The following is a 23,904-nucleotide window of genomic DNA, read 5'->3' on the forward strand; positions in this document are numbered from 1 at the left end:
ACAACTAGGGGTTATTTAAATACGCTTCAGCTCCTAAGTGCTCTTCTCAGCCCACTGCGTTAGCTTTGGTGGTTGAGTTGGGCTGATACTACACAGATATTATCTGTACTGACAACACTCCATCTGTTCACCTGCATCACATTTTGAACTCCCCTTGACTGCTTAATACCCAATGCTGGCTTAGGTTTGTATTTAGAATGTCCGATGCAGCACAATGCAGTTACAACCCACTGGAAGCCCTTTGCACGATGGGTTTTTAGTTTCTTCCAGTTGGTGTATGGTCTGTAGGCAAAACAGCCCTCAGGACTGCAGGACTTACCTGCTGTGTAGCACTTGCTCTGTAAATGAAGAAACTCTGCAACCTGTGAATTATCGACGGATTTTTGTGTTCTTCTGTTGCATTCAGATCCTATCACAGCCTGTATGTGCATATAAGGAGTATGTATGTATATAGAGGTGTTAGAGGCTACCGAATTCATGAATAATAGTTTCCTTGTGTGTTTCTTTCTTTGTGACCTTCCTAAGCTGGATTCTTACTTTACTCACCTTGCCACCCATGCAGTCTGTGTGCTCTGCAATGCATGCAGCGTATCAGCAGCTTCCACGGGCTGTCTGCCTCCATTGCAGGTGTTGTGATGTCACAGGGGCTGTGCCTTCCCCCTTTTCCTCACGCTGGGATGTGTCTGTGCGGTGGTTTCCAGAGTGAAGTGGTTCACAAAGTGCATTGACTGGAGGAGAACCATCCGGCTGCAACGAGCAACTAAATGCTTCCAATGCTTTCTGTGGTCAGTATGATGTTGGCAGCAAGGGTGGAGATGGGTTAATTACACTGCCTGTCCTGCTAGTAGAAGTAGATTCAGTGGAGTCTTTGAATGTTAACTGCAGTAACCTTAACAAACAGGAGGAGAGTTTATCTTTCCTATGTCCAAAGAAATGACACCTTAAAAGGCCAGAGAGCTGGTGAGCTGAGGGCATCTACCCCCGAAATCCCAGGTGTGGTGTATTTGTTGCTTCCTTGATGTCCTGTAACACGTTTATAAGCTGAGAGAACTAACAGCTCCTGCTAAATTTGCAATGAATTGCAGGGCACAAAGCATAGATCTAGATCAGCTGAGCCAGAGTGGCTCAGTCATAAAGCAGGGTGCAAGCAATTTAATTACCCCCCAGGAAGGAAACCCTGGCTTCCCCTCTAGGCAGCAGCAGCAGGACGGTGGACAAGACTCCAGGGCCTCTGTGCTGGACTCCTGCCTCAGCCACGCTGTGCTGGATCCCTGTCTGCTGTCCCAGTCTCTGCCTGCACTACTTAAGTTACAGACAGCTCTATCTCCTGTGATGAGTGTCTGCCAGGGCTGTAAATCCCTCACATTCAGGATTGCCCTTCCTGCTCTGTGTGCACTTAGAGCCTGGCTGGGTTGGTGTGTGTGGCTGTTGCTGGGCTGGCAGGCAGCCGGTAGGGAAAGCACGCAGCATCTGTGCTCCTCTGCAACCTCCTTTTGTATGGGGAGAAGAAGGGTCTGCAGGCAGTGTCAGGCAGCGTTATGGGGTTCTGCACTGAGAGCACAGTGGTGTTACAGATCCTAACAGAAGCTGTCTGAGGTTTGCTGGGAGGCTGCAGCCCATCTCTGTGCTGCTCAGGCCATGCTCTGAGAACCTGCAACAGCTCTGCAGCCATTTACCTTGGTTTTCTTCCTTCTCCTTTCTTCCCCCTCTGCTCCCCTCTCCCCCCTTGTCGTTGTGAAGCTCCACATTCCTTTCCTCACAGTCATTTCCATTTTCCATCCCTGGGCTTTGCTTCCACTTTCTCCTCTACTTCCTTTGCTCCAGTGACCAATAACAAAATAATCAGGGATACTCTCTTCAGGCTTTAAGGTCAATACTGTAACGAGGCCACAAGAACAGAAGGGTTTGTGCTTCCCAATTGTTTTAGCAGTCTGGTGACACTCATTTTCTACTTGGACGGCATTCTGTGAGGTCACAAAAGCCAAAAGCCTTAACCCCAATGCATCCTTCCAGTGAACAACACGGTTCTGCACACGTTGCAGGAGCCACTTGCTGCTCATCAGGGCATGTGGGTGTTGGACACAGCAGCGTGTAGGAAGCACGTTAGGTGAGGCAGCACACAGCTGTGCCGAGGATTCTTCCACTCCAGGTTCAGGAGATCTTGCAGACAGCCCTGGATGAAAGCAGAGCTCCCAGCCCGTCTGCCCCAGCCAAAGGGCGGGGTGATCCCTCCAGGGCCCGCAGCCGCACCGAGGCAGAGCAGCACAGCCGGCTGAGTGCGCCCCGGGCTGCCCGCCTTGGCACGGCCTGCAAGGAACAGCGATGGGAGGGGAGCAGGAGCCCGGCCCGCAGGGTCCTGGCAGGGAAACCGAAGGCATCGGGCAGGGCGAAGCGCTCGTCCATCTGGAAGGGAGATGCGGGCACTGCGGGACCGGTCCCTGTGGGTGGCAGCAGGACGCTGCATGGCAGGGCTTGTAGGACTGCGCCTCTGCAGCTTTACTGCTGTTTGTAACCAGCAAAAGGATTTGCTTGCTGTTCTTATTTTTCTTTGCTGGTTTTCATTGGAATCTGGTGGGTTTTGATATTGGTGCCTGGTCCTTGTTCTCCTTGGCAAAAGGCAAAGAGGGAAACACTCATTACAGAGATTCCAGGCCTGTGCTTTTGTGGCTGAGGGCTTGGAAACTTCTTGTTGCCAATCTGTGCTCCTCCAGGGAGAGCTCCGGCCAGAGCAGGATAGAGCAGGCTCGCTCCTCACACTGTCTCTAAGGTAAAGCCAGAGAAGCACAAAGGCCGCCTTCTCTTAAACGTTTCCAGTCCCTTCTGACACCTTTACAGGTGCTGTTTTTTTTCCTCCTTCCTGTGCACGCCATTTCCAAAGCAGAGCATCCCCCTCGAAGATGGAATGAGCCTGGAAGCGGCTCCCCGGCCCACAGGGCAGCACCCGCGCGGCGATGCTGAGCAGCTGTCAGCCTGGCAGGGCTGCTCCTCTTGGCAGCCAGACAAAGGACGCAGGAGTAGGAGGAAAACAAGGCTGGGAGGGAAAGTGGCTCCAGATAATACAGCATCTGGCCTGGGAGGAACCATCTGAAAGTGGGGAGCAGGGCAAGGCTGGGAAAAAAGTTTGTCTGGGAGGATTTATGGAGTCTGTCTGGAATGGGGAATGAGCGTCCAAACTTGCATCCAAAATCATAGCAAGCCTGTCTGCTGATGTGGGCCAGGTGTTGGAAGAGGATTTCCTGGGGCCTGGCTTGCTGCTGTGGTGGCATTCTTGGCTCCATTGCATTGCAGCCTGCTTTGCAGAGGGTCTCAGGGGGCTGCTTCCCACTGTGGGAGCGATACAGACTCTGCAGGGGTATTGGGAGGTGTGAGGAGGGAAGGAATCAGGGTAGGACTGGAGAACCTGGATTTCTGCTCAGGACTGAGTGTTTCTTGTGTGTTTTCATGAGGATGGAGCAGCCAGAAAGCAGATTGCAGCACAGGGACACAACACTGGCTGTCAGCTTTCTCTCAGGAGCAAATCGAGCAGGAAGGAAACCTTGTACCATGAGGAGGATGCGTTTGTAGGGAACAGAGACAGCAGTGTGAGGAGCTGTAGCAAGCTGATAAGGGAGTAACAATGGAGCCCAAAAGAATAAGATGCACAATTTGCCCACAAACTGCCAGTGTCCCAGGCGGCCCCAGGAGCGGGGCCTGGGGCAGGAGCTGGTCTGTGCCAGGAGGGGGCGGTTCATTGTGACCCTATAAGAAAGGTGCTTGGCTCTGTAAAGTACACCTTCAAATAGTGTTTGCTAGAGCTAACGCTGCAAAGAAAGAGAAAATAGTCGAGATTATCTTACGTCCCTTCAGATGCGGGAAACCTGGATCCAGTGGTCATGATCCTCTGGTGTGCAGCGTGCCAGGCAGACCCTGTGTATGAGAAAAAAGCCCATTGATTAGACTTTACTGAAAGACTTGTATTGAAAGAAAACAGCCCTGGTCATCATTTCAGCTGTCAAACAGAAAGGATGTTCACATGAGAGCATTTAGATAAAGGTGAGGCCATGTGGGTGGTGTAATCACTGGTATGAAGTGGGACTTGCCTGCATGTTCCTCTGCTATGAGCTGGCCAGGCTCATCCTGCAGACACCGAAATGCAAAGCACAACACCGGCCTGAAGCCCAAGCTGTACATACACAGTGCAGCACAGAACACGTCTGAGCGTCCTCAGGTCAACTGTGGTGCTGAGCCCCTGGAGATGCTGGGATGCATCCTCCAAAATAAGCGGCACTGCAGGAAGCTGCTTTGCATGTCTGCACCCAAAGACTGGGTAAATCCTGCTGCAGTTACTGCATATTCCCAGCCTGCAGCCCGGCTGATTTGGATGGAGCCTGGCCGTGGGCATCAACCACTCGTGCTCTTCTCAAGGATGTTAAATCCATCCACACTGAAGAATTCTAAAGCTGTGTTTTCAACCCGGACAGGTCAGAGACTTTACACTTTGTTTTGAATTTTCAGCAGAGTTTTAGCACAAAAAGAGCCATTTGAAGACTCGCAGATTAAATTAGAGCTCAGAAACTTGTGAAATTAATGCACAAATGTGATATTTGCCAAAGACATACTAGGAAAAAAAAAAACCAAAAACCCAGGGTCCCTCTGTGCCATCTTTTATTCTTCTCATTGTTATCTTAATCCAAGAAGAAAGTCTAGTTTACAACCCATCTGCAGGTCTCTGAGTGTGTGCAGCGCGGTGCTGCAGGTGCTGATGACTATTTAGCTTTATTTCCAGATGCAAGGGGACAAACGGGTTTGTCTTAAAGCAGAGGCCAAGGCTTTGCCACAGAGGCACCCTGACAATCCACCCTGCCCTCCAACATCACACTTTGCATTGCACATTCCCTACCCCCACCTTGCTGGAGGGATACGGCATCCAACTCAGCAGAGATTTGGGAAGGGAAAAGCTCTGTGGTGTCAGCCAGGAGCTGGAAGACTCACTGCGGAAACCCTGTCTGCTGAGTAGTCCCAGTGGCTTGGGAGGAGCAGAGGTAAGAAAGTCAAAGCAGGAGAGGGAACAGAGAGAATACAAAGAGAAAAAGGAGGAGGGGACTGGGTGAAAGTTGCAGATCTTAACGCTCAGAATGAGGTAGCTGTACCTGGAATAAATAGGAGCTTTTGTGAGCACAACTCGGCAGATGGAGTGCAGAGACATGGCACCTCTTTCTGTCCATCTTCCTCTGCTGAAAAACATAAGAACATTTATTTTTAAATTACCTCTCAGCGTGAAGAAGGCTTGAAAACGTCACATGTGTGATAAAATGGCTCTGCTGTGTTTCTCTCTTTGTGACTTGGCCGCTTGGTGATTAAAAGCTGCTTTTACTGTCAGTAAATGGGGCTGTGCCATCAGTCTGCTGCACACAGACCCGTAGCCTGCTGTAAGCAGCCTGGTGCATGCACGCTGCTGGGACTGGAGCTGTTACACTCCATGCATGTGCAGAACGCAGCTCTCAGCAGTACAAGCCATGTTGTGATGCAAAGGAAGTTTCAAACTGCTTGCAGCCCCCCTAAGGCAGCTCCAATCTGTGGTCACCTTGCTGAACTGCCAGCCTGGGGCACAAGAACAGCCAGTAATTTTATTCTTGTGGCCACAGCTTGTTCAAAATAACTTCAGTAAATCCACAGACCACATGGCAGATAGGAAAATCTCATTCGTACTTCCTGCCCAAGCCAATGTTGGCAGTATGTGCAGGAATCAAGAAGCAGACAGCAAAGTCAACCAGAGCTTGCGTGGCTCCAGAGGCCAAGCAGTAAGGTTGTCATTTACCAGGGGTTTGTGTCTGGTGTTTGAGGATGGATTAGGGAAAATTTATTCTCAAAAGAGTGGGAATGCATTGACACAGGCTGCTCAGGGAGGTCACCACCCCTGGATCTGTTCAGGACCCACAGGGATGTGGCACTGAGGGGTGGTGGGCTGGGTCACTTGGTTGACCTTAGTGGCCTTTTCCAACCTTAATGATTCCTTAATGCTGCCACTGCCACTCGTGCCCAAAGAATGGCACAGAATAGACTGTGTAGTACTGCAGTGCTGCTGGATTCACACTCAGAGGACAAATAATCTGGCCCTAAAAGCCATGACCATCTGAAGTCATGTTACAGTTTGCTCCAAAGCTGCCAGTATCCGATGCTGAAGGAAGGATAACCATTACAGGATAGTTTCCTTATTCTACCTCAACCCTATCTCGGAATATCATATGATTTTAAGCTGTCATTACAAAAACAAGCGAAACACAGGGGATCTTGTTCTTCATGGTGATGCAAAGCCGTGAAAAACACTGCAAGCTCAGAACACTCCCATTCGCACTCACTCGGTGTGACTGTAAACAACTGCACAGCAATGGAAAATCCCAGTGTGGCATTCCCAGCTCTCCTGCAGGACTTCACTGCCCTTCCAGCAGAAAGGCAATGAGTTCTAAAACTGGCAGTGAAATTCGAGGGATGTGGGTTTACCTACACAATCTTTCAGGACTCTAATGAGAATTCCACAGTTAAAGCCTCATGCACCGGTGTGAAGATGCTGTCACTGAGCACGTAATTGCGTGCCTGAGGCTCTCAGGTCCCTTCACTATGAGAAAAGCAGGGATCCGTTGTTGTAAGAGCCGCCTGTGCCACTCTGGGCTCCACCACAATAGCTGCAGTCATGCATTTGGACTGGAGATAAAATACAACACTGTGATGAATCCGTGTACTTTATCTGGTACCAACTCTAATTTTCGGATGCTGCTTGCAGTTGTTAGGGAGAGCTCAGCAGCTGGATCACCTCTGCTCTGCCTCCATTCCCTGTGCTCAGAACTCCCCTTGTGCCCACCGCCCACCCCCTGCAGCAGATGCTCATTGCCTCCCCTACCAGAGATGCTACAGGCCCCAACCCACGTCACCTCAAAGGAATTCAACCCTGACTTCCAAGGAGCAGGATTGGGCTCCCTGCCCTCGCCGTCACTGGCACTAAAAGCAGCAGATAGCATTGGGCAGACATTGCCTCGTGCAATAAAACTGTTGCCTCCCTCACCCGTCCTGGAGTGCTCCTGGTAAGGCAGACGTGGGCTGTCGGTGAGGGTCTCCATGGGGTCTTTCCATGGGGCTCTCTCCTCAGGATCCCTCTGTGGGGTCTCTCCATGGGGATCTCTGTGAGGGTCTCAGGTGGAGCTGCACACCCTGGGAGGGGCTGTTCACATCTGTGTTGGTATAAATTAATCAACTGAAGGACGATAGGGGATGGAGGAGATGTGTTCTGAGTGGCAGATGCAGGCTAAAATGCTTTATTACCCAAAACATTATGGGAGGGGGTAACATATATTTGTTGGGGAGGCTGTACAGCTGCTTGTAAACAGAAAACGAGCCAGTGATCAGCAGGACCCGTATTTATTTGTTAATCCCTCAGCAGCTGCAATGCACGTTAACCTTCCCCCTCAGGGTGGGCAGGGAGAGCGGTTCAAAAAAGCAAAAAAAAAGAAAAGAAAAAGCACATAACGGGGAGGCTGATATATATATATATATCAGGTGTTGGTGTCTGTGTGTGTGTGTGGGGAGGGGGGTTTATAGTAAAATTATCAACAGGTATTTTCCACACAGAGCGGCGGGGCCGCGCTCAGCTTCTCCTCAGCCGTTTCTCCTCAGTCTCTCCCTCAGGAGCGGCTCCCGCCGCCCGGGTTGTGGCAGGGACCGATTCGGAGCCGAAGTTGCTCCCAAACTTTCCCAAGTTGAACGCCACTCTCCCCTCCCGGCTCCCCCCGCCCCTCCCCGCCCGCTCCTCCGCCGTCGTGGGCCCTGAGGGGCGCTCCATTGTCTGCCGAGGGGATGGGATGGCGGCCGTGCCCCCCTCCGCCGCGCCCCCTCCGCTCCCCCCCTCAGCTCCGAGGTGCGCGGGGCGCCGGGCGGGCGGCCGCCTCCTCACAGCCAAAGTTTCGGGATCGGCGTCTCCTCATGATGTATGGATGATATATTGCATTGTGGGTGTCAATATAACTGACGGCCATATTTGCCGGTGCCGCTCCTGCTGTAAACAACCCAAAGTGTCTGGGAGACGCGGAGACGCTTCGCTCGAATTCCATCAGGACGCGTCTCCTCCTGCCCGCTGCCCATGTCGCTGGGAATGTCGTACAAACCCAACTTGAACGCCCACATCCCCGGGACTCCCCTCGGCCCGGGTAAGTGCAAGGGGGGAAGTGGGCACAAGTTTGGGAGGCGGGAGGCACCTGGGGGCATTGCCGGGCTGCGCTCCTGCCCGCTCCGCGATGGCGGGGCAGCGCCTCCGAGCCGCCATTACCGCCGCCCGCCCGCCCCGCGCCGCCCCTCGGCGGGGACTGGGCGCCCCGCGCTCCGACCCCGGAGCCGGCACCGCCGCCGGGGGCTCGGTCCGCCGGTTTTCCTCCATGCCCGGCTCCCCGGGGCGGCTGATTGATCTGGATCAGGAATATTCCGCCGGCGCCTCAGCGAGGACCGCTGCTGGCGGGACGCCGCAAGTGCCGCTCTCGGCTCCTCGCGGCCGCCGGGCGCTCTCCTCAATCCGCCGGGACCCACCGCGGCCCCGCAGCTCCGGGGCTCCGTCCCAGCGCCCTGCGGCGGCCCCCGGCCCCTCGTCACCCAGCCCCGCTCCGGAGGAGGCGTACAAATCGCTCTTTATCCCTCCGAAACAACCTTATTTTTTTTCAATCTATTTTAAAAATTATTATTATTATTATTGTGTCTCCCCCGTTCCTCCGCAGTGGGTCTCTTCTGCGGGAGCTTTTTCCAACTTTCCTCTCTGCAAAGTTTCCCCTTTGAAATAACTTTCTGGCTTTTTATTCACCCCCTCTCTGTGCTGCCCTGATGGTGCCCAGGGGGCTCCGTCCGCAGCCCCAACAAAGCGGGGTGTCGGATCTGTGCCCTCGGTGAGCGGAACCAAAATGGAGAAGTCGGTTCTGACCGAGTCTTCCCCCTGTCCGTCCCCTGCTGCAGGGCTGGCACGGCACCGACCGCGGGCTGCTGTTTCAGTCTATTTGATTTTTGAGAAGTTTTGGTCTCTTGGGTTTAAAGAGAGGGAGACCCTCCCCGCTGGTTTTATATACAGCGTTGTTCTCTTGGGATATCGGTGTGTGGGATTGAAGGATGCGCTCCGTCCCGGCTGCCCCGAGAGCCGCAGTCCGGCCCCAACAGCGGGTGACAACTCAATGCGGGTCAATGCTGAGCACAGCGCGGTGCGGAGCGCCCACGAGCACGGGATGTGCTGAGGATCACTGACAAAAAGCAGAAGTGTCACCGGAGGGGGGAGGAAAAAAAAAGAAAGAAACAAAGCAAAGCCCGGCGAGGGAAACCATTCCGCTGCCGGCTCCCACGAGAACCTGTGCCTTGCTCTCTCTCTCCGCACCAGCCATAAAATTGCAGGGGAACAAAGGTGTTGTTCTGCGCCGGTGGGGAGGGCTGGGTGAGTGGCACTGCGGGGGGACCCGGCCCGGAGCCCGGCGGCTGGGCTGAGTGGGGAACTTTGTGCCGCCGGTGCTGTGCCCGTGTGCTTTCTGCTGCTCGTGCTGCGATTCAGATTGGGATTTTTCATGCGTTTTATCATTCCTACCCCCTCCTCCTTCCTCCCCCCCCCCACCCCGTAGCTGCAAGTTTGCTGTCATGCTGGAACTATTCTTCTCTAAGTTGTCCTCTCTCCCGAGTTGGGATCGCCCCCGACACCCCCGGAATCTTTGCAATGAAAGAATGTCCTCCTCTGAATCCAAAATGGGCTCTCTCCTCCCTCCCTGCCTTCTGCCATTATCCTCACGCACCAGCTCTTCCTCTCGCTCGTGGTATTGCCAGCACCGTGGCCTAAGGCCAAGGGAGTTAGACAAAGCAGTCCTTGCAGTCACACATATCGCGTTCCGAGTGATAGGACTGCAGATGGCCCCCCTCCTTTCTGGAGCTTAATTCCGAGCAGAAGGAGATTGCTTCTCTATTGTGCTGACATCGAATGCCCCCAGCCAGGAGGAGAAACCCGAGGTTTGCTTCCAAACCTGGGGCGAAGGAACCCCCTCCCCCGTCCTGCGGAGGAGAGGAAAACAGGAAATCTGTCCCTTTTGGCCCGAGATCAGCCCTGCAGAATCCTCTCCGTGTGAATGCTGAGCGTTGTGGTCTCAGCCGACCGAAGGCTCTGGCCAGCAGTGGATCTCGCAGGGATTTTCCTCTGGGAGGTAACGCTGCTGCCCTGCAGTGCAGGGTTTTGGTGCAGGGCTGTTGGAACCGCATCGGCTCAGCTCCTGGAGCTGTGTCCTTGCTGCAGAGAGAACTCCTCTCAACTTTGGGCCACTGCAAAATCAGATTTGTTCTTTGCTCAGTGAGTGGCCCGGCTGGATGGGTGGCTGTGCTGTGTTGCACGGAAGCGTGTTTGGGACACACAAACCTGGGCTGAAGCCCTGAGAGAGGGGCTGGATTGGGATGGGGCAGTGTGGGGTGGAAGCCTCTGTGAGGCTGGGACAGGTCTGGGGATGGCTGCGGGCATGGAAAATGGGGCTGCTCGCTCTTTACCTTATACCAGACTCTGGGAAGGGGGTTGTGTTGTCAGAGCAGAATCTGATACCTGTTCCTCCTGCCCCAGGTCTTGCAGCATTTTGCCTGAATTATCCATCCCTTTGTGCATCCCACACACTCTGCGCTGATGGAGCCCCATTTAATCCACACAAATACTTTCTGTGTGCAGGAGGTAAATAGGAGCTCTGTTAGGGATCTGGGATGCTGTGGCTGTACCTTCACATCCTCACCTGACCCTTCTATGTCCCTGGACACCTCCATTACCTGTTTTAACATAATATTTTCATTTATTTTCATGCATATTGTACTGAATCTTGCAAAGTAATACTGCTTCCTCCTCACCTGCCTTATATCTTATATTTAAGTCTGTTCCTCTGTAAGAGGACCAACCAGTGTGCTGACATAAAGTGGAGCATCTCTACCAACGTCAGTTGAAGCAGAGGGGTTTGCACCAGCTGTGACCAGGTCTGTGCTTTGCCTTTTGACTGAGTGCTCACATTCATCAGTCACCATTCAAAGAGTTGCTGTCAATGGCTGAATGTCCAGTTGTGTTCAATGAGTTGATGTTCAGTTGCAGTTACTGTCTGGATGTCCAGGTGGAGATCAGGAACAAGGGGTGCTCCTCAGGGCTCTGCAGTGGGACCGGTGCTGCTTTAACATCCCTGGTGATGTGCACATTGTGACTGGGTGCTCCTCACATTTGCCAGTGACCCAAAGCTGCGTGGTGTGGTCAGCATGCTGGAGGGGCTCCAGGCTGGGCTGGATGGGGCTGGGGGCAGCCTGGTGGGAGGTAAAGGTCTGATGGTCTGCAACTAGGTGAGCTTTGCAGGCTCTTTCAACCCAAACCATTCTGCAATTCTGTGGTTATATGGTTTTCTCTGTTCTAGGGCGTTACCTGGCTCTGCTGTGCATATCCACCAGTTTTGTTCAGGCACAGGTTCAAGAGCAGCGTTCTAAAGGTCCAGAAGCCAGCAGAAGGAGCTTGGATATTCCTTTGTAATTTCAACAAGAAATAATACCACGTTTCAAGACAAACCCAGTTCCTGTAATAAAGCTCAGAAACTTGTGTTTAGGATCAGGAGAAGCAAATTGCAGCAGACTCTGCCAAGAGAAGGGACAGTGCCACAGCTCCTGGTTAGCAAGCAGTGAGCTGCACAGTGCTGCCATGCTGAGGAGCAGCGGGGCTGTCAGCCTCACCTTGCAGAAGCTTTGTGATAAAAAGAAAACTCTGCACATTCTTGCTGGGAGGTGAATGAGAAAGAATTTCCCTCCCTGGGGCTGCAGCTTGCAACTAGGGAGACCGATATTGGTCAGTGCTGGGATGTGATGCCCAACCTGCTAAGCTTATTTCTAATTGAGACTGCAGTGCAAACTTGCTTGAGCAAATGGCTTGTTGCCCTTTACAGACAGCTTAGGTTTCACATTGTTTGTAGTGAGGGGCTGCTTTTTTTGCAGTGAGAGTACTGGAAAGAATACGATTGCAAACAATGCAGAGAGCAAAGTGTTTAGGTAATGTGGATGATGCTCCGCTCCCAAACCCACAGTTTAACAAACTGAAAACGTCAGGCTCTCTGGTCACTTGAAATCCACATGGAGTCATGAACAGAAAAGAAACTCGCTAAACGTGTTTCAGAATGAACAGTTTTTAGTGGACTTGTTAGGACATTTAGGAAAAATGGTGTTTTTGGCTTTGTCTACCAGAGCTCTCAGGTTCAAAGCGGTGACTGGCATGGTTTTCACAACCAGCACATCTCTGCGTCATCCCCACCCACCAGCTGGTTGAGTTGCAGGGTGGTTTTGGTTTGGTTTGTGCTAGCTTCATTCGTCTTGCATAAAAGTAAACCAGAAGCCGTGCTCCAGTTATGCAACTGGTGCTCCATCCTTTTGGGGAACACAGAGGTCCAGACCAAAGGCTGGCCAGCTTTGAGCCATATTTGTGATGCAGACGCCCAGTCTGAGGGATCAGACTAAATTCCAGACTTAAATCCTGCCCCTTCGCCCCAGCTACATGTGGTGTACACGTACCAAAGGCTTTGATCTTCTGCTCCATTCTCATTGTGCCAAATAATTTGCTAATGTAGAAATGTCCTGTCTTCAGTTAGAATAGAAGAGCAGTGGGGAGGCAGAGGGGCTGTCTTCTGTTTTTTTCTGATTTAAAAAAAGAAAAAGAAAAAGAAAGAAAGAAAGAAAGAAAGGGAGGAGGTGGAAAGAGAAGATATAAAACATGACCGTTATCCACATGGGAAGATTAAGTGGAACGGGAGTAGTAGAGGAAAGGCCCTGAGTGTGATGGATCAAAAGAGCAAGGCCTCTGGCTGTTACGGAAAAGAATGTCCTAGTTCTTGAGAACGTATTTATATGTGTGTGTGCTGAATTTTTTCTTTCCTTTCAAGTGAAATAGTTTTTATTCAAAGAAAGGTCTGTTTCTGCCACACGGGCTGTTTGAGGTGGGAAATAGCGGGTGAAAATAAAACTTTCACAGCCGGTCCTATAAGGGATGTTTTGTGTGGATGAGAACAAGGTCCATTATTTTAACGTACTAAAAAAAATGAAAGATCCTTTGGAGGTTGGGGGAAATGGGGCTGACGGCGTTTTTGCTGTGGGTTGGCATCTTGGTACTGCTCTGTGTGTTGCTTGGCTGTGCAGTAGGTCTGCTTGTATAGACATGCGTGTGGTGTCCCATGGATGGCAGGCAGTTCTCGTTGAGCTGAAGCCAAATTGTGCAGAGGGCTAAGGATAAGGAATCAGATCATCCCATAGGCAGCCAAAACTCTGCAACTGTGGTTCGGGCTGTGTGCAAATACTGCAGAGACGGCTGCGGTAGGTGAGGATGTTGCCTCCCACCCTATGCTGGTCTTGCAATGTCTTGCAATGTACATTGTCTGTGCATCTCAGAACATTTCTCATGTCTTTTGATGCAAACTTGGCCACTTTAGGGCAGAGAAGCTGCAACCTCTCAGTTAAAATATTCCAACCTGGTCGTTTCAGACTGCATACCTGCAGGGATCTCTTCTTATACACTGTCATATTCTTGAGTTCAAAGAGTTTGTGAAATGGCAGCAGCTTATATATGCCATTTTATAGGACCTTGCAAAGTGCAGAGTTCTAGAGAAACACATATCCAGTGGGCTTAGCTCTTTACTTAAGTCAGTTCTATGTGAGTAACTGGGCAAGGTGAGTAACTGTTTCTGATTTTGCTTTGCTGTGTCTGTGAGAGGGAAGCAGGATGGCAGCTGAGTGCTGTGCCACCACAGAGGTGTCCCTGTGGACATTGCTGGGAGTGGATCAGGTGGGGGCACACACATTCCTGCCCCTGCTGCTTCCTTGCAGGGTGCACTGTAAGCTGCTTTTCCAGTTAGCTTTCCAGTAAGCAACAGCAGTAGAGTTAAGAATTAAGGCTGGCAAATTGGCATTGCTGCTTAGGCTTGGAAACAGGAAAGAAACTGGATGGATGTCTGCAAACCTGTCGGAAATTGATGGGGAGATTCCTGGTCTGAGGGAAACAAAGGTTGGTTCTCGATCCTTTGTCTTGCAGGATGTCACTGGAAGGGAGAGATTCTGACCAAAAAAAAAAAATTAATAAAAAATCTAATTCCTATTTGCTGTATTGTTACGCCCCATCCTGATTAATAAGGAATTACGTTGATTAGCAAGAAACTCAATGTATTTTTGTGGGGGAAAAAACAACAACCTGCCTCTGTCAGTCTTCAGCGTGAATACAGAAATAAAAGACATTGTTGGCACAAGAATAAGTGAGTATATAAAAGGTTCTGTATACATTTAATTAGGAAAGTGGAGGCAGGAAAGTGTGTACGTTAATTTAGGCTTAATGCAGCAGCCAGCGCTAAGACAATCTGGGAGGTGATGCAGTGTCACTCGAATTCAGTACGAGCACACTCCCTTTTTGCTTCTGTCAATTCCTAACTGTCTTGTCTCCATTGTTACTTTAACATGAGAGAGCAAGCCTCAATTTAGCTCCCCCCTCCTTTTTTTTCCCTCTCTAGTGAATACCTAATCATCAAACGAATTTTTGACTGGGTCTTGGCTCTGAGACTCGTTGGCCTAATTTTTCTTCCTAACTGTAACAGCAGTAGCTGGTGATTTTTTTTAATTGTTATTATTATTATTATTTTTAATCTGCGGTGTTCAGGATGTTCAGGCATGCAGATGTATTTCGGGTTAATTGACTAATAGTCATCTGAGACCCAGGGCTTCTCTTTGAGATTAACATACAAAGTGATAGGTCAGAAAGCCTAAGGTCCATTACCCCGTGAGATAATAATACCCCCGCAATTAATTTCATTTTCGTGATTGCGTCGTCTTAAATTGAGGTGAAATCCAGGATTTTTCATCTTTCTTTCCTCCAGCAGAGTTTGGCTGGCACAACTTCTGGCCTGGGTGTGTGGAGCTGGTGCCACGGCCAAGCCAAATCCTTCCTTTGTTCTCAGGGCCTGCTGCTGCTGATAAAGTGGTCGGCGCATGGCATTATGTCTTATTACATTTTTGATGCAGACTGCAAAGAAACGGGTAAACTCACCATGGTTACCACGATCTGTCACTTGGCAGGGCACGCCGTACTCAGCAATGGCCTCTAGTGTCTGCTGCACAGCTCTGCATAGCGTGGGTACAGCAGACAATAAGCACCCAGCTGTGGAGCAGCACCAGGTAGGGCCCTGACTGCTGGCTGCAGGCAGGAGCAACATCCCAGCTCTGATTGGATTCTCCCTCATCGCTGCCTGTTGAAAGTTCTCCTTTGCTTGTTTAACTCCTATACTGAGTCCTGCTGCTGTCCACTGCAGCACTTTATGTGTGCAAAGCATGGTTCAGCCCAGCCTCGCTGCTTTAACTTGCTCCATCATGTTTCTAGTGGAGTTTTCTCTAAACATACCCTGCTGCGTTATTTCATCCAAACGAAGCACACGTTGTTTAAATTCGCATAACCTCAAACGATCACTAATTATCTGCACTATTTTATCATTAGCTAATGATATGCTGGTGAAAATGGTCCTGTTTTCTGATCTGTGTGGGCTGCAGCTGTGGGGTGAGCTGTTGGTAGGTCTGTTGGGCAGCCAAAGCAGGATTCCTGAGCCTGGCCATCCAAGCCCTCGCTCAGAGCCACTTTGGAGCTTCTGGGTCCTGTTTGTGTGGTGCTTGCAGTAGCAGCCTGGGAACAAGTCTTTACAGGGTGCATCTTTTGTTTTATTCTACGGGATCAGAAATCGCTTGAGTCTGTCTTTGCTTAATTGAGGTAATTAAATCTTTCTACCTTGCAGCACAAAGGGTTCATTAATGTTTTTGAAGCGTTTTGAAATCACTGGAGGAAAGATGCTGTTTTTGCTGTCGTGTCATGTTTGATAAGTGTTGAAATTTCAAGGCATCTGGGTTTGAAATATTGGCTGAGTTGTAGGTACAGAAACCTTGCCATTGTGTGTGCACAGAGGGAAGGGCTGACTGAGAGCACAGCTGTCGGTGGTGGTGTTCCTCCGCAGTGCAGGAGTCGTACTCTGTGGGTGTGTTTTAATTTTGGGGCTGTTTGTTTTTACTGTACTTCAGAAGGATGGGACAATTAACTCCACATGAAAGCTTAGCAGTAGACATGTGCAGCATAGTGCTGTAAAATTTAGCAGCTTAGTTTAAGACGAAGATAAACCTTCCTTCTTACAGATGGACCTCGTGAGCGCCTCAGATCACCTTTGTTAGGATTTCACATCCAGTTAAGTGGGCAGGATGAAGGGCACGTTCTCTTTGTAGAACAAAGACACCACCACAGTGATGACTTCTGATACATTCTGAAGTGGAAAGAGAGTTCCCAACCTAGGAAGAGTCTGTTCCACTGTGTTCAGTCGAGCTTTTCACAATGTAACTACTGGCTTTCTGTTTCTTAGTGAAGAGAAACAAGGAATGAAATCTCTTGCAACTTCTAAACAAAGCTCGTGGTTTACACGGCTCTGAGACACAGTGACTTTTATCAACAGTTTGATTTAGGTTCACATGAAAGCTGGTGATTAAGATCCCTTCCTCTGATGAAGGGCACTTGGGAAGTTTCAGCGAGGACTTCTGCAAAGGGAAGATTTTCAAGCAGCAGGAGGTCTGAGTGTGTGCCTGCAGGCAAGGAGAGCAGCACCAGAGAGTATGGGGGCTTTGAACTGCAAGAGAGAAAAAGAGCAGCCGAGTTGAACACTGCCTTAGCCCTGAGTGTGCAGTTCATCACCAATCCTTTAGAGCTGTTGTAAAACAGGCAGCAGAATTAAGCCCTCCAAAAGAAAGCGTGATATTATTTCTCAGTGACAAATTCTTGCCATAGTGGGGTAGTGAAGTGTCTCGGTTCCTTGTTTCTGAAGCAGTTAATCAATGATTGCATTGGTAGAATCTGTTTCTTTTATCTGAGCCATAATCCAAATAGATGTGGTTTTTTTTTGCCTTTGACTTACTTACGTAGCACAGTTTGACAGGCAGAAGATATTTGGTATCTCACAAAGAGTAATAATACTTAGCAGTCTTCACCTCTGATGTCATACAATGAGCAGCAGATCTGATAGACCTCAACTGACTGTTCTCTATGAATAGTTTTGGCATCAGCTGAAAATAGTACTGAGGATAACTTGCATTGACCATGTGATGGCACTTTGAGTTGCAAAATTGCTTTCAGATAACTTGCACTGAAAAGGTAAAAATAGCGCAGGGGGTTAGACTCATCTATGTGGAATGTATATATGCAAAAATAGGGCTCCTTAAGATTTAGTTTGTCTAGGCAGAACAACTCGTCATGTTACACTGCTTCACTTTTAGACGAACAATTTGCACTGATAAGGTTGCAGGCTGTGCTATTTCCAAGTGTACAGCAAACATTAGGGAAGCGTTAATTTATCTATTAGTAGGAAAACAGCGTGGCTCTGGCAGTAGCTGGCTTAGAATAAGGTGAGAGTTCACAGCTTTAGAAAAGAGGGAAGCCATCTAAAATGTATCCCTGTGTAACCGACTCATCCATCTGTAGATAATAACAAATATTCTTTCTGTTTTTTCTCTACAGCTGGGAGCGTTCACTCTCCCTCCACAAGTATGGCAACGTCTGCGCAATACAGGCAGCTTATAAATGACTACGGCCCCCCATCGCTAGGGTACACACAAGGGATACAGGTATGGCTCTGCCTCTTGTTTTTTCTTTCACCAGATCACTGACCCTATGCTCGCACAGTATCGTGGATGGTGGCCTGTAATCTGAGGTCTTCCTCCTTCTCACGAAGGTCTGAAATCAAACCCAAATGGCAAACTGATTCATTGCACATGTCTTGGGATCAAATTAGACTAAGCTGAGTGCTGAGTGAGATTAGTTACTAATTAACTGTTAGTCCTTTCCCTTCTAAGTCAGTGAACCATGTCTTGAGTTATGTTCTGGTAGCAAGAGCTGTTACGTGCTTTTAAATCGTTAGAAAAGTAGTAGTCCTACACCTTTAACTGTTTTTCCTTGGATGAACTGCTGATTTAAGATTGGCAGCCTCATGAAGCGTGTTCCAGACATACCTGTGGGCTGGCAAACTTTCTGTGAAATCTGTTTACCACTTAATAGGATTTTCCCTACTGTTATGGGCAGTTTTGTTTTGTCTGCTCCTCATTGTCTCAAACTCCTCCACAAAATGTACATCTGAACACTGATAAAGACAGAAAGAGAGTTCAGTAAGTACTTCTCAGTTTGCTGTTTTTGTAGGACTGTTCTAACGCCTGTTTCATCTCAGGCTCCAGTCATGTAGCTGCATCCTCCTACCTGGCTCCACGTAGCACTGTGTCCAGCTGTAGCATGAAAGGCAAAAAGAAAACCATGTTAATACAGCAAACCTGAAAACTTATTTACAAAAAAAAGTGGCTTCCTGGGGTATTTGGTGAATTTCCAGGTGCTGTTTGTTCTAATTCTTTTGTTTTTAACTACAGGGTACCAGCAGCAGTCAAGTACCGCAAAGCAAATATGCAGAACTTCTAGCCATCATTGAAGAATTAGGAAAAGAGATCAGACCCACATATGCTGGGAGTAAAAGTGCGATGGAGAGGCTAAAACGAGGTAATGTTTCAAATACTTGTATATGTCAAAGTATCCCGTATTCTTTGTGTACTGACTACTTGTAGGCAGCTTCGTAACAATGGTTTCTCTTGAATAGAGACAGCTGCATTGAGCTTGTTGTTAAACTGAGTGTATTAATGAGCAACTACAGCTCTGTTATACTTTATTCTATACTCCTCCTGTATTTAATGTTGCCAGTAGCGGTCAGCTGGACATATTCTGCTAGATTCTGGGCAACTTGCTTGTCCCTTTATCTATTTCTTCTCTCTGACATCCAAAATACACAACCAAACATTGTTTTCATCGTCTGATAAACAAGTCACCACCTTGACCCAAGAGCCCTTACTGAAAGGCTTAAGGAAATATTACTTTGTGTTAAGTTGCGCTGAGGCTGGTGGAGGGAACAGCTGGGGAAAAGTATGAAGGGTGTTGTCAGTGAAGGTTGTTGAGAGTGAGATGTCAAACACATACTCCTCCTCTGCGTGGTACTGGGCCACTTAGACTCCATTACCTGTTTCAAGTGGATGTCATTAGGAGTCTGCTGCTAAGGGACTTAGAAGCTTTTAGGTCTGGCTGATGAGGTCTCCTCAGCTTTGCTTAGTCAGCTAAAAGAGGTCACGTAAATGCCCTTCCCTTTGCAGGGTAAAAGAAACCCCTGCATGCCATGCTGCTTACATCAGCTTGACATTGTCGTGTGCAAGGGATACTTCTGAAGGAGCAGTGGGACATTCCATTGCTCCTAAAATGACCCTGAATGCCACCTACAATGGATGTGCTGGCATTTCTGTCCTTTGCCAATAGATGTAGTTACCTTTTCCTCCCTTTCCCTAGTCCTTGTGCTGAGTTTGGCTCACTCACTCAAACCTGAACAGGAGCGTTACTGTAACAGACGAACATCTCACCACCTTGCACATCCCCCTTACACTCACCCAAGACTACAAAGCTTTATTTAAAGCTCAACCATTATGGGAGAGTAATATATCTGCCACGACATGCAATAAAATGACTAGTAGCTGTTCTGGGAAAGGATGCAATAAAGTCTGCTGATGAGTGGTAAGTGGAATCTAGCCCAGCTAAAATCAATGTTGCTGGAGTCTCACTTTATTGCATTGTCGGAGTCAGTATTAATAGATCATGAATGGCAATAGGCTAATGGGGACAACTTGAGAGAGAGCAGGAGAGATGCGGAACTGTTCAGAGAACATCAGTTGGGTGAGGAAATGTTGTTTTGTTACTTCTTGCACTGAGTATTGATTTGTTTGCTAATGTAGGCTTAAGATGCAGTGCTGCCGCTGTAACCGACTCAAACATGATGCAAAAAATCCACAATAAATACTTTTTGCTGCCATCTTTTGGTCACAAAGATACCTCTGTGCGTTTTAGGAGCTATGTGGCTGAAGGAGCATGTGCAAGTGGGAGAGCAAAAGTGAGTGAGGGTGACCACGTGACTGCAGCCTCCATGGCCGCGTGGAGGTTACTGCTGAATAAAGTCCCTGTCCCCTGCTCCATCTGCTCCTTGGGACAGAGGATATTGACCTCTAAAATTGGCCAAATTCCCAGTATTCTACATAATTCAGGGTAGTTTTGCTGCATAAACTGGGCACCCTGCCACCAGATCCAGATCTAATACACTTCTTTGAGTATGCGTTTCTGCCTCCCACAGCTGTAGGAGGATGCAGCTTTACTTGTCTGCATTGATTTAACCCTGAGCGAAGCCTGGCACCCATCACATCCCCAGTCTCTACTCCTTGGATGTAGAGGCTGTTGCTGTGATCTGGGTTAGCAGCCTTCTAGAGACAGAATCCATTACATCTAAAAAGAGATTAAATCTCTTCTATTGCCTTATTGTCATTTCTACACCTTGTTAAGGAGCATGACTGAGCAGAGAAATCACCTCCTATCTTTTCCTGATATAAAATATAACCTTGTTAGTTGTAGAAAAATCTGTCTCCCATCGTAAAAATCGAAATTGAGCTGTGTTCTTTCAGCAGCTCTGTGAATGTGAATCTAGATTCAATTCCAGGATTAAGACTGGAGGTCCATATTGCTAGAACTCGAGGCAGCAGGACTCGTAGTGGAAAATTCCACATAATGCCTATCAGAGCAGATATGGCAGCATATAAAGCAGTGATGATTTATACTGGGAGCTGAGCCAGTTAGTACCTTTATGCACACAACGTTACAAACTTTCTCTTATGCAACTTATGTTTAGGCAGTGTTATTAAGGCTTAGATTTCTATGCTTCCTCTTATGGAAGAATGATTCCGAGGCATTAATTAAGGCTCTTAGGCCTTGCTAAAATGACTCCCTAACTAAGATCAGATATTTTTCACCCCACAATGCCAACATAACTGCCAGGTTGATAAGATTATGTATTTATTTATTTATTATTAGGTTTCTCATTTTGATTAGGCATACACTGCACATTACAATGTACCTGTCACTGCAGCCCTACAAAGCTCTTCATGCTCCAATTCCTTGTTCGGTCCATCTTCAATTCCTAACACTGCTCTGGGATAGCAAACTTCTTCAGCAGTGGCTGATGTTAGGGCACTGAGGGCTCTCTCTATTTTCTGTGTCACACTGTGGTAGCCTTGGAGACTCGGTGGAAACACATAAACCTTTCAGTGAACTGTCATTGCAAATGTCACCTGAGTGAGATAACTGAAAATACGTTCAATTCTTTTGCAGGCATAATTCATGCTAGAGGATTAGTTCGGGAATGCTTGGCCGAGACCGAACGCAATGCAAGATCCTAGCCCACAAATGCAGTGACAAGATTTTCCATCTCTTAATGAAGAAAAAGTAATGCCTACTCGTTCTGACTCTTGAAACACTCAGACAAATTCCTTTATTTTGAAGGTTTTACCTTTCTTTTTTTGCCCTTTAAAAATGAATAGCGAAGAATGACAAAACAAGGATTTTTCACCTTGCTGAGGGATGGCATTTTGTAAAGACACCAAAACTCCCTAAGACGTTTCTAAACCATGAAAACTGAACTGCATGCAGAGGAATGCTCACTCTTAGGCTATATTTCAGTTCTCTTCCTATCCAGCCACAATCATGTTGTTGGTTTTTCTTTATCCTTTTCACTATATCAACTGAACCCCAAAATGTCCGTCTTTCAAAGTTCAACATAAGCTGTAAGGACTTTTTGTTTTAATAACTGCAGAATAGCATGCTGTACTTAGTAGTCTGCTATGCCACAATTTGCCAGACAGCATAGACCCTGCTTAGAAATAATAACCTTCTCCTCCTCTTACTTTTCCTTTTTTGTTCATTTTGCATAAACATTTGCATGACTATTAGTGCTTTGAGGTCCATTTAAAGTGCATGAATTATATGGCAAATAGGGAAGCCTACTAAATAATAACAAGGTTCTGGAAAACTAATTTCTACATTAAGGCTGGAGATTTCAGTTTTAAGTTTGCCAAAAAAAAAGAAAATTCTGGATAAATTACTAAAACTTATTTGCATCTTTGTATGTATTTATTACTTGATGTAATAAAGCTTATTTTCATTAACAATTTGTATTAAGAATATCTACAGTCACTTTGATCAGATTCACACTCTGTGTATGAAAAGCAAAGATTTAACCTTCATGCAGGAGGCTCAAATTCAGGAAGGTAAGAGAATGGGTCTGCAAATTTGGGGTCTATTTCCATTGAAGGAACAGTCCTGCTGCAGTTGATTTCTATCTGTGTTGTACAGATAGAACTGTTGCACACGGTTGAAGACTGTGCTATACTGGCAGGCTGCTTCTAATAAATTCTGTTCTCTATCTGTAAGACGTAATACTATCTCTGACAGGGCCCAATAAGCCCTGCCTTGTAGGAATGCCTGCCTTCCCTCACACCCCAACAACGCTCATCATCGCTCCAGGTAAGAGCTGTAAAGCTACTGTTAAAAAGTCCTTCAAAACTGAGAAGGCCAGAGCATTTGTGCAGGAAGTTCAGCTAATAGATCTGAAGGAGACAGCCGGTGACTGGTGGTGCTTTGTCTCAAGCCTGTGTATTCAATCACAGAGCAGCTTTGTCACGTCTCATCTAACCCTGGTTGCTTTATGAAGGATTTATATCAGTGTAGGCATTATCTGAGTAAGGAATGTTCTTCTTATGTACTGGAACCCCTATGAAATAGTGTTGAAATGAAATATCATTGCAGGCAGAGAAAAGAATCCTAACCACAAGTAATGAGCTGATGGCAGACAGAAGAACACACAGTGCTTTAACTCTTCAGTTTTACTGTAAGAGCAGCTCAGGTCACTACTCAATATTTCAGTTGTGCTTATGAAGCACAGTGTTATCCATCAGTCAGAGAGCTGCAGCTATGACACACTTCTCCCTTACCCTCCCAGTCAGTATTTCACATTTATTTCCTGTCCAATTGCAGCATCTCTTTAAAGTGCTTTTTCCTTTCCAGGTTTTCCTTTGCTCTTCTTTTCTTCTCTTGCTTCTTCCTCTCTGCTGCTTTCTTCTCTTTATACACATCACTCTCTTCACCCTTGTAGAAGAGATCGACCTTTTCCTGCAGGATTTCTCTGGCGATCTTTCGGTTCTTCTCCACTGATCTCGTTTGATGGCACTGAAATACAGCAGGACGCCTTTAGCACAACCATCACCTTGTTTTCCTGTTAAAACTTTACGTCCAGCATATTTATCTGTTAACCAAACCTGCTTCTTGCCTATGTACTTCATATACATATGAAGTATATGTAGTACATATACTACATGTATATGTAAAGTGTCCTGTGATAACTACACTGAGATTATGACCAACTACACAAGGAAAGCTGTATTTTAACGACATAAAGCACAATTACCTTCACCACGATCCCAGTTGGGACGTGCTTCAATACAACGCAGTTGCTGGTCTTGTTGGTGGCCTGTCCCCCGGGCCCATCTCCCCTCACAAACTGCTCCTTCAGCTCGGTCTCGCTCAGCTCCACCAGCTCCAAGCAGCTCCTCTTCCCGGCTGCCCACAACACCGGCCCCCAGCTCAGGGACAGCCCCCTGTGCCCCCACAGCCCCCATATGGCCGCACTGTGCCGCCTCAGTACCGACGTGAAGGTGAACGTGCCGCTCATACAGGAGCTGCTCTGCAATTCAACTTATGCGGCCCCTCCGCTCACCTCAAGGCCTCGGCCTTACGCCATACTGCGCATGCGCAACTCTGCGCGCACGGCCCTACGCGCACCTTGCGTCACATCTGCACATGCGCAGCACTCGGCTGATTAGCACTTTTCGCAGCCAATCGCTGCGCAGGGAGACCTTATGCCCGCCCCCCACACTCTCTACCAATGAGACTCTGGGAACCGCTCGGCGCGTAAT

At 48.2% G+C, this 23,904-nt stretch overlaps 2 protein-coding genes across 7 annotated transcripts; one reads left to right on the forward strand and one right to left on the reverse strand.

The window, feature by feature from the left end:
- The first annotated feature begins 6,946 nt into the window (after positions 1–6,946).
- CDK2AP1 (cyclin dependent kinase 2 associated protein 1) lies at positions 6,947–22,101 on the forward strand. Of its 6 annotated transcripts, none has more exons than XM_015877745.2 (4): positions 6,947–7,058; positions 17,552–17,658; positions 18,448–18,574; positions 21,266–22,101. In XM_015877745.2, the coding sequence occupies exons 2-4, from the start codon at positions 17,581–17,583 to the stop codon at positions 21,331–21,333; spliced, it is 273 nt and encodes a 90-aa protein (XP_015733231.1). In that variant the 5' UTR covers positions 6,947–7,058; positions 17,552–17,580; the 3' UTR covers positions 21,334–22,101. The 6 variants fall into 6 exon arrangements, with proteins under 6 accessions (XP_015733231.1, XP_015733229.1, XP_015733230.1 ...); XM_015877743.2 differs by lacking the exon at positions 6,947–7,058 and adding an exon at positions 7,835–8,177; XM_015877744.2 differs by lacking the exon at positions 6,947–7,058 and adding an exon at positions 9,270–9,403.
- Positions 22,102–22,780: 679 nt separating this feature from the next.
- C15H12orf65 (chromosome 15 C12orf65 homolog) lies at positions 22,781–23,770 on the reverse strand. The gene is made up of 2 exons (XM_015877748.2): positions 23,397–23,770; positions 22,781–23,158 (listed from the first exon to the last, which is right to left on the reverse strand). The coding sequence occupies exons 1-2, from the start codon at positions 23,658–23,660 to the stop codon at positions 22,946–22,948; spliced, it is 477 nt and encodes a 158-aa protein (XP_015733234.1). The 5' UTR covers positions 23,661–23,770; the 3' UTR covers positions 22,781–22,945.
- Between the last annotated feature and the right edge of the window lie 134 nt (positions 23,771–23,904).

The sequence above is a fragment of the Coturnix japonica genome, chromosome 15, assembly GCF_001577835.2.
Source record: "Coturnix japonica isolate 7356 chromosome 15, Coturnix japonica 2.1, whole genome shotgun sequence".
Classification (NCBI taxonomy): domain Eukaryota; kingdom Metazoa; phylum Chordata; class Aves; order Galliformes; family Phasianidae; genus Coturnix; species Coturnix japonica.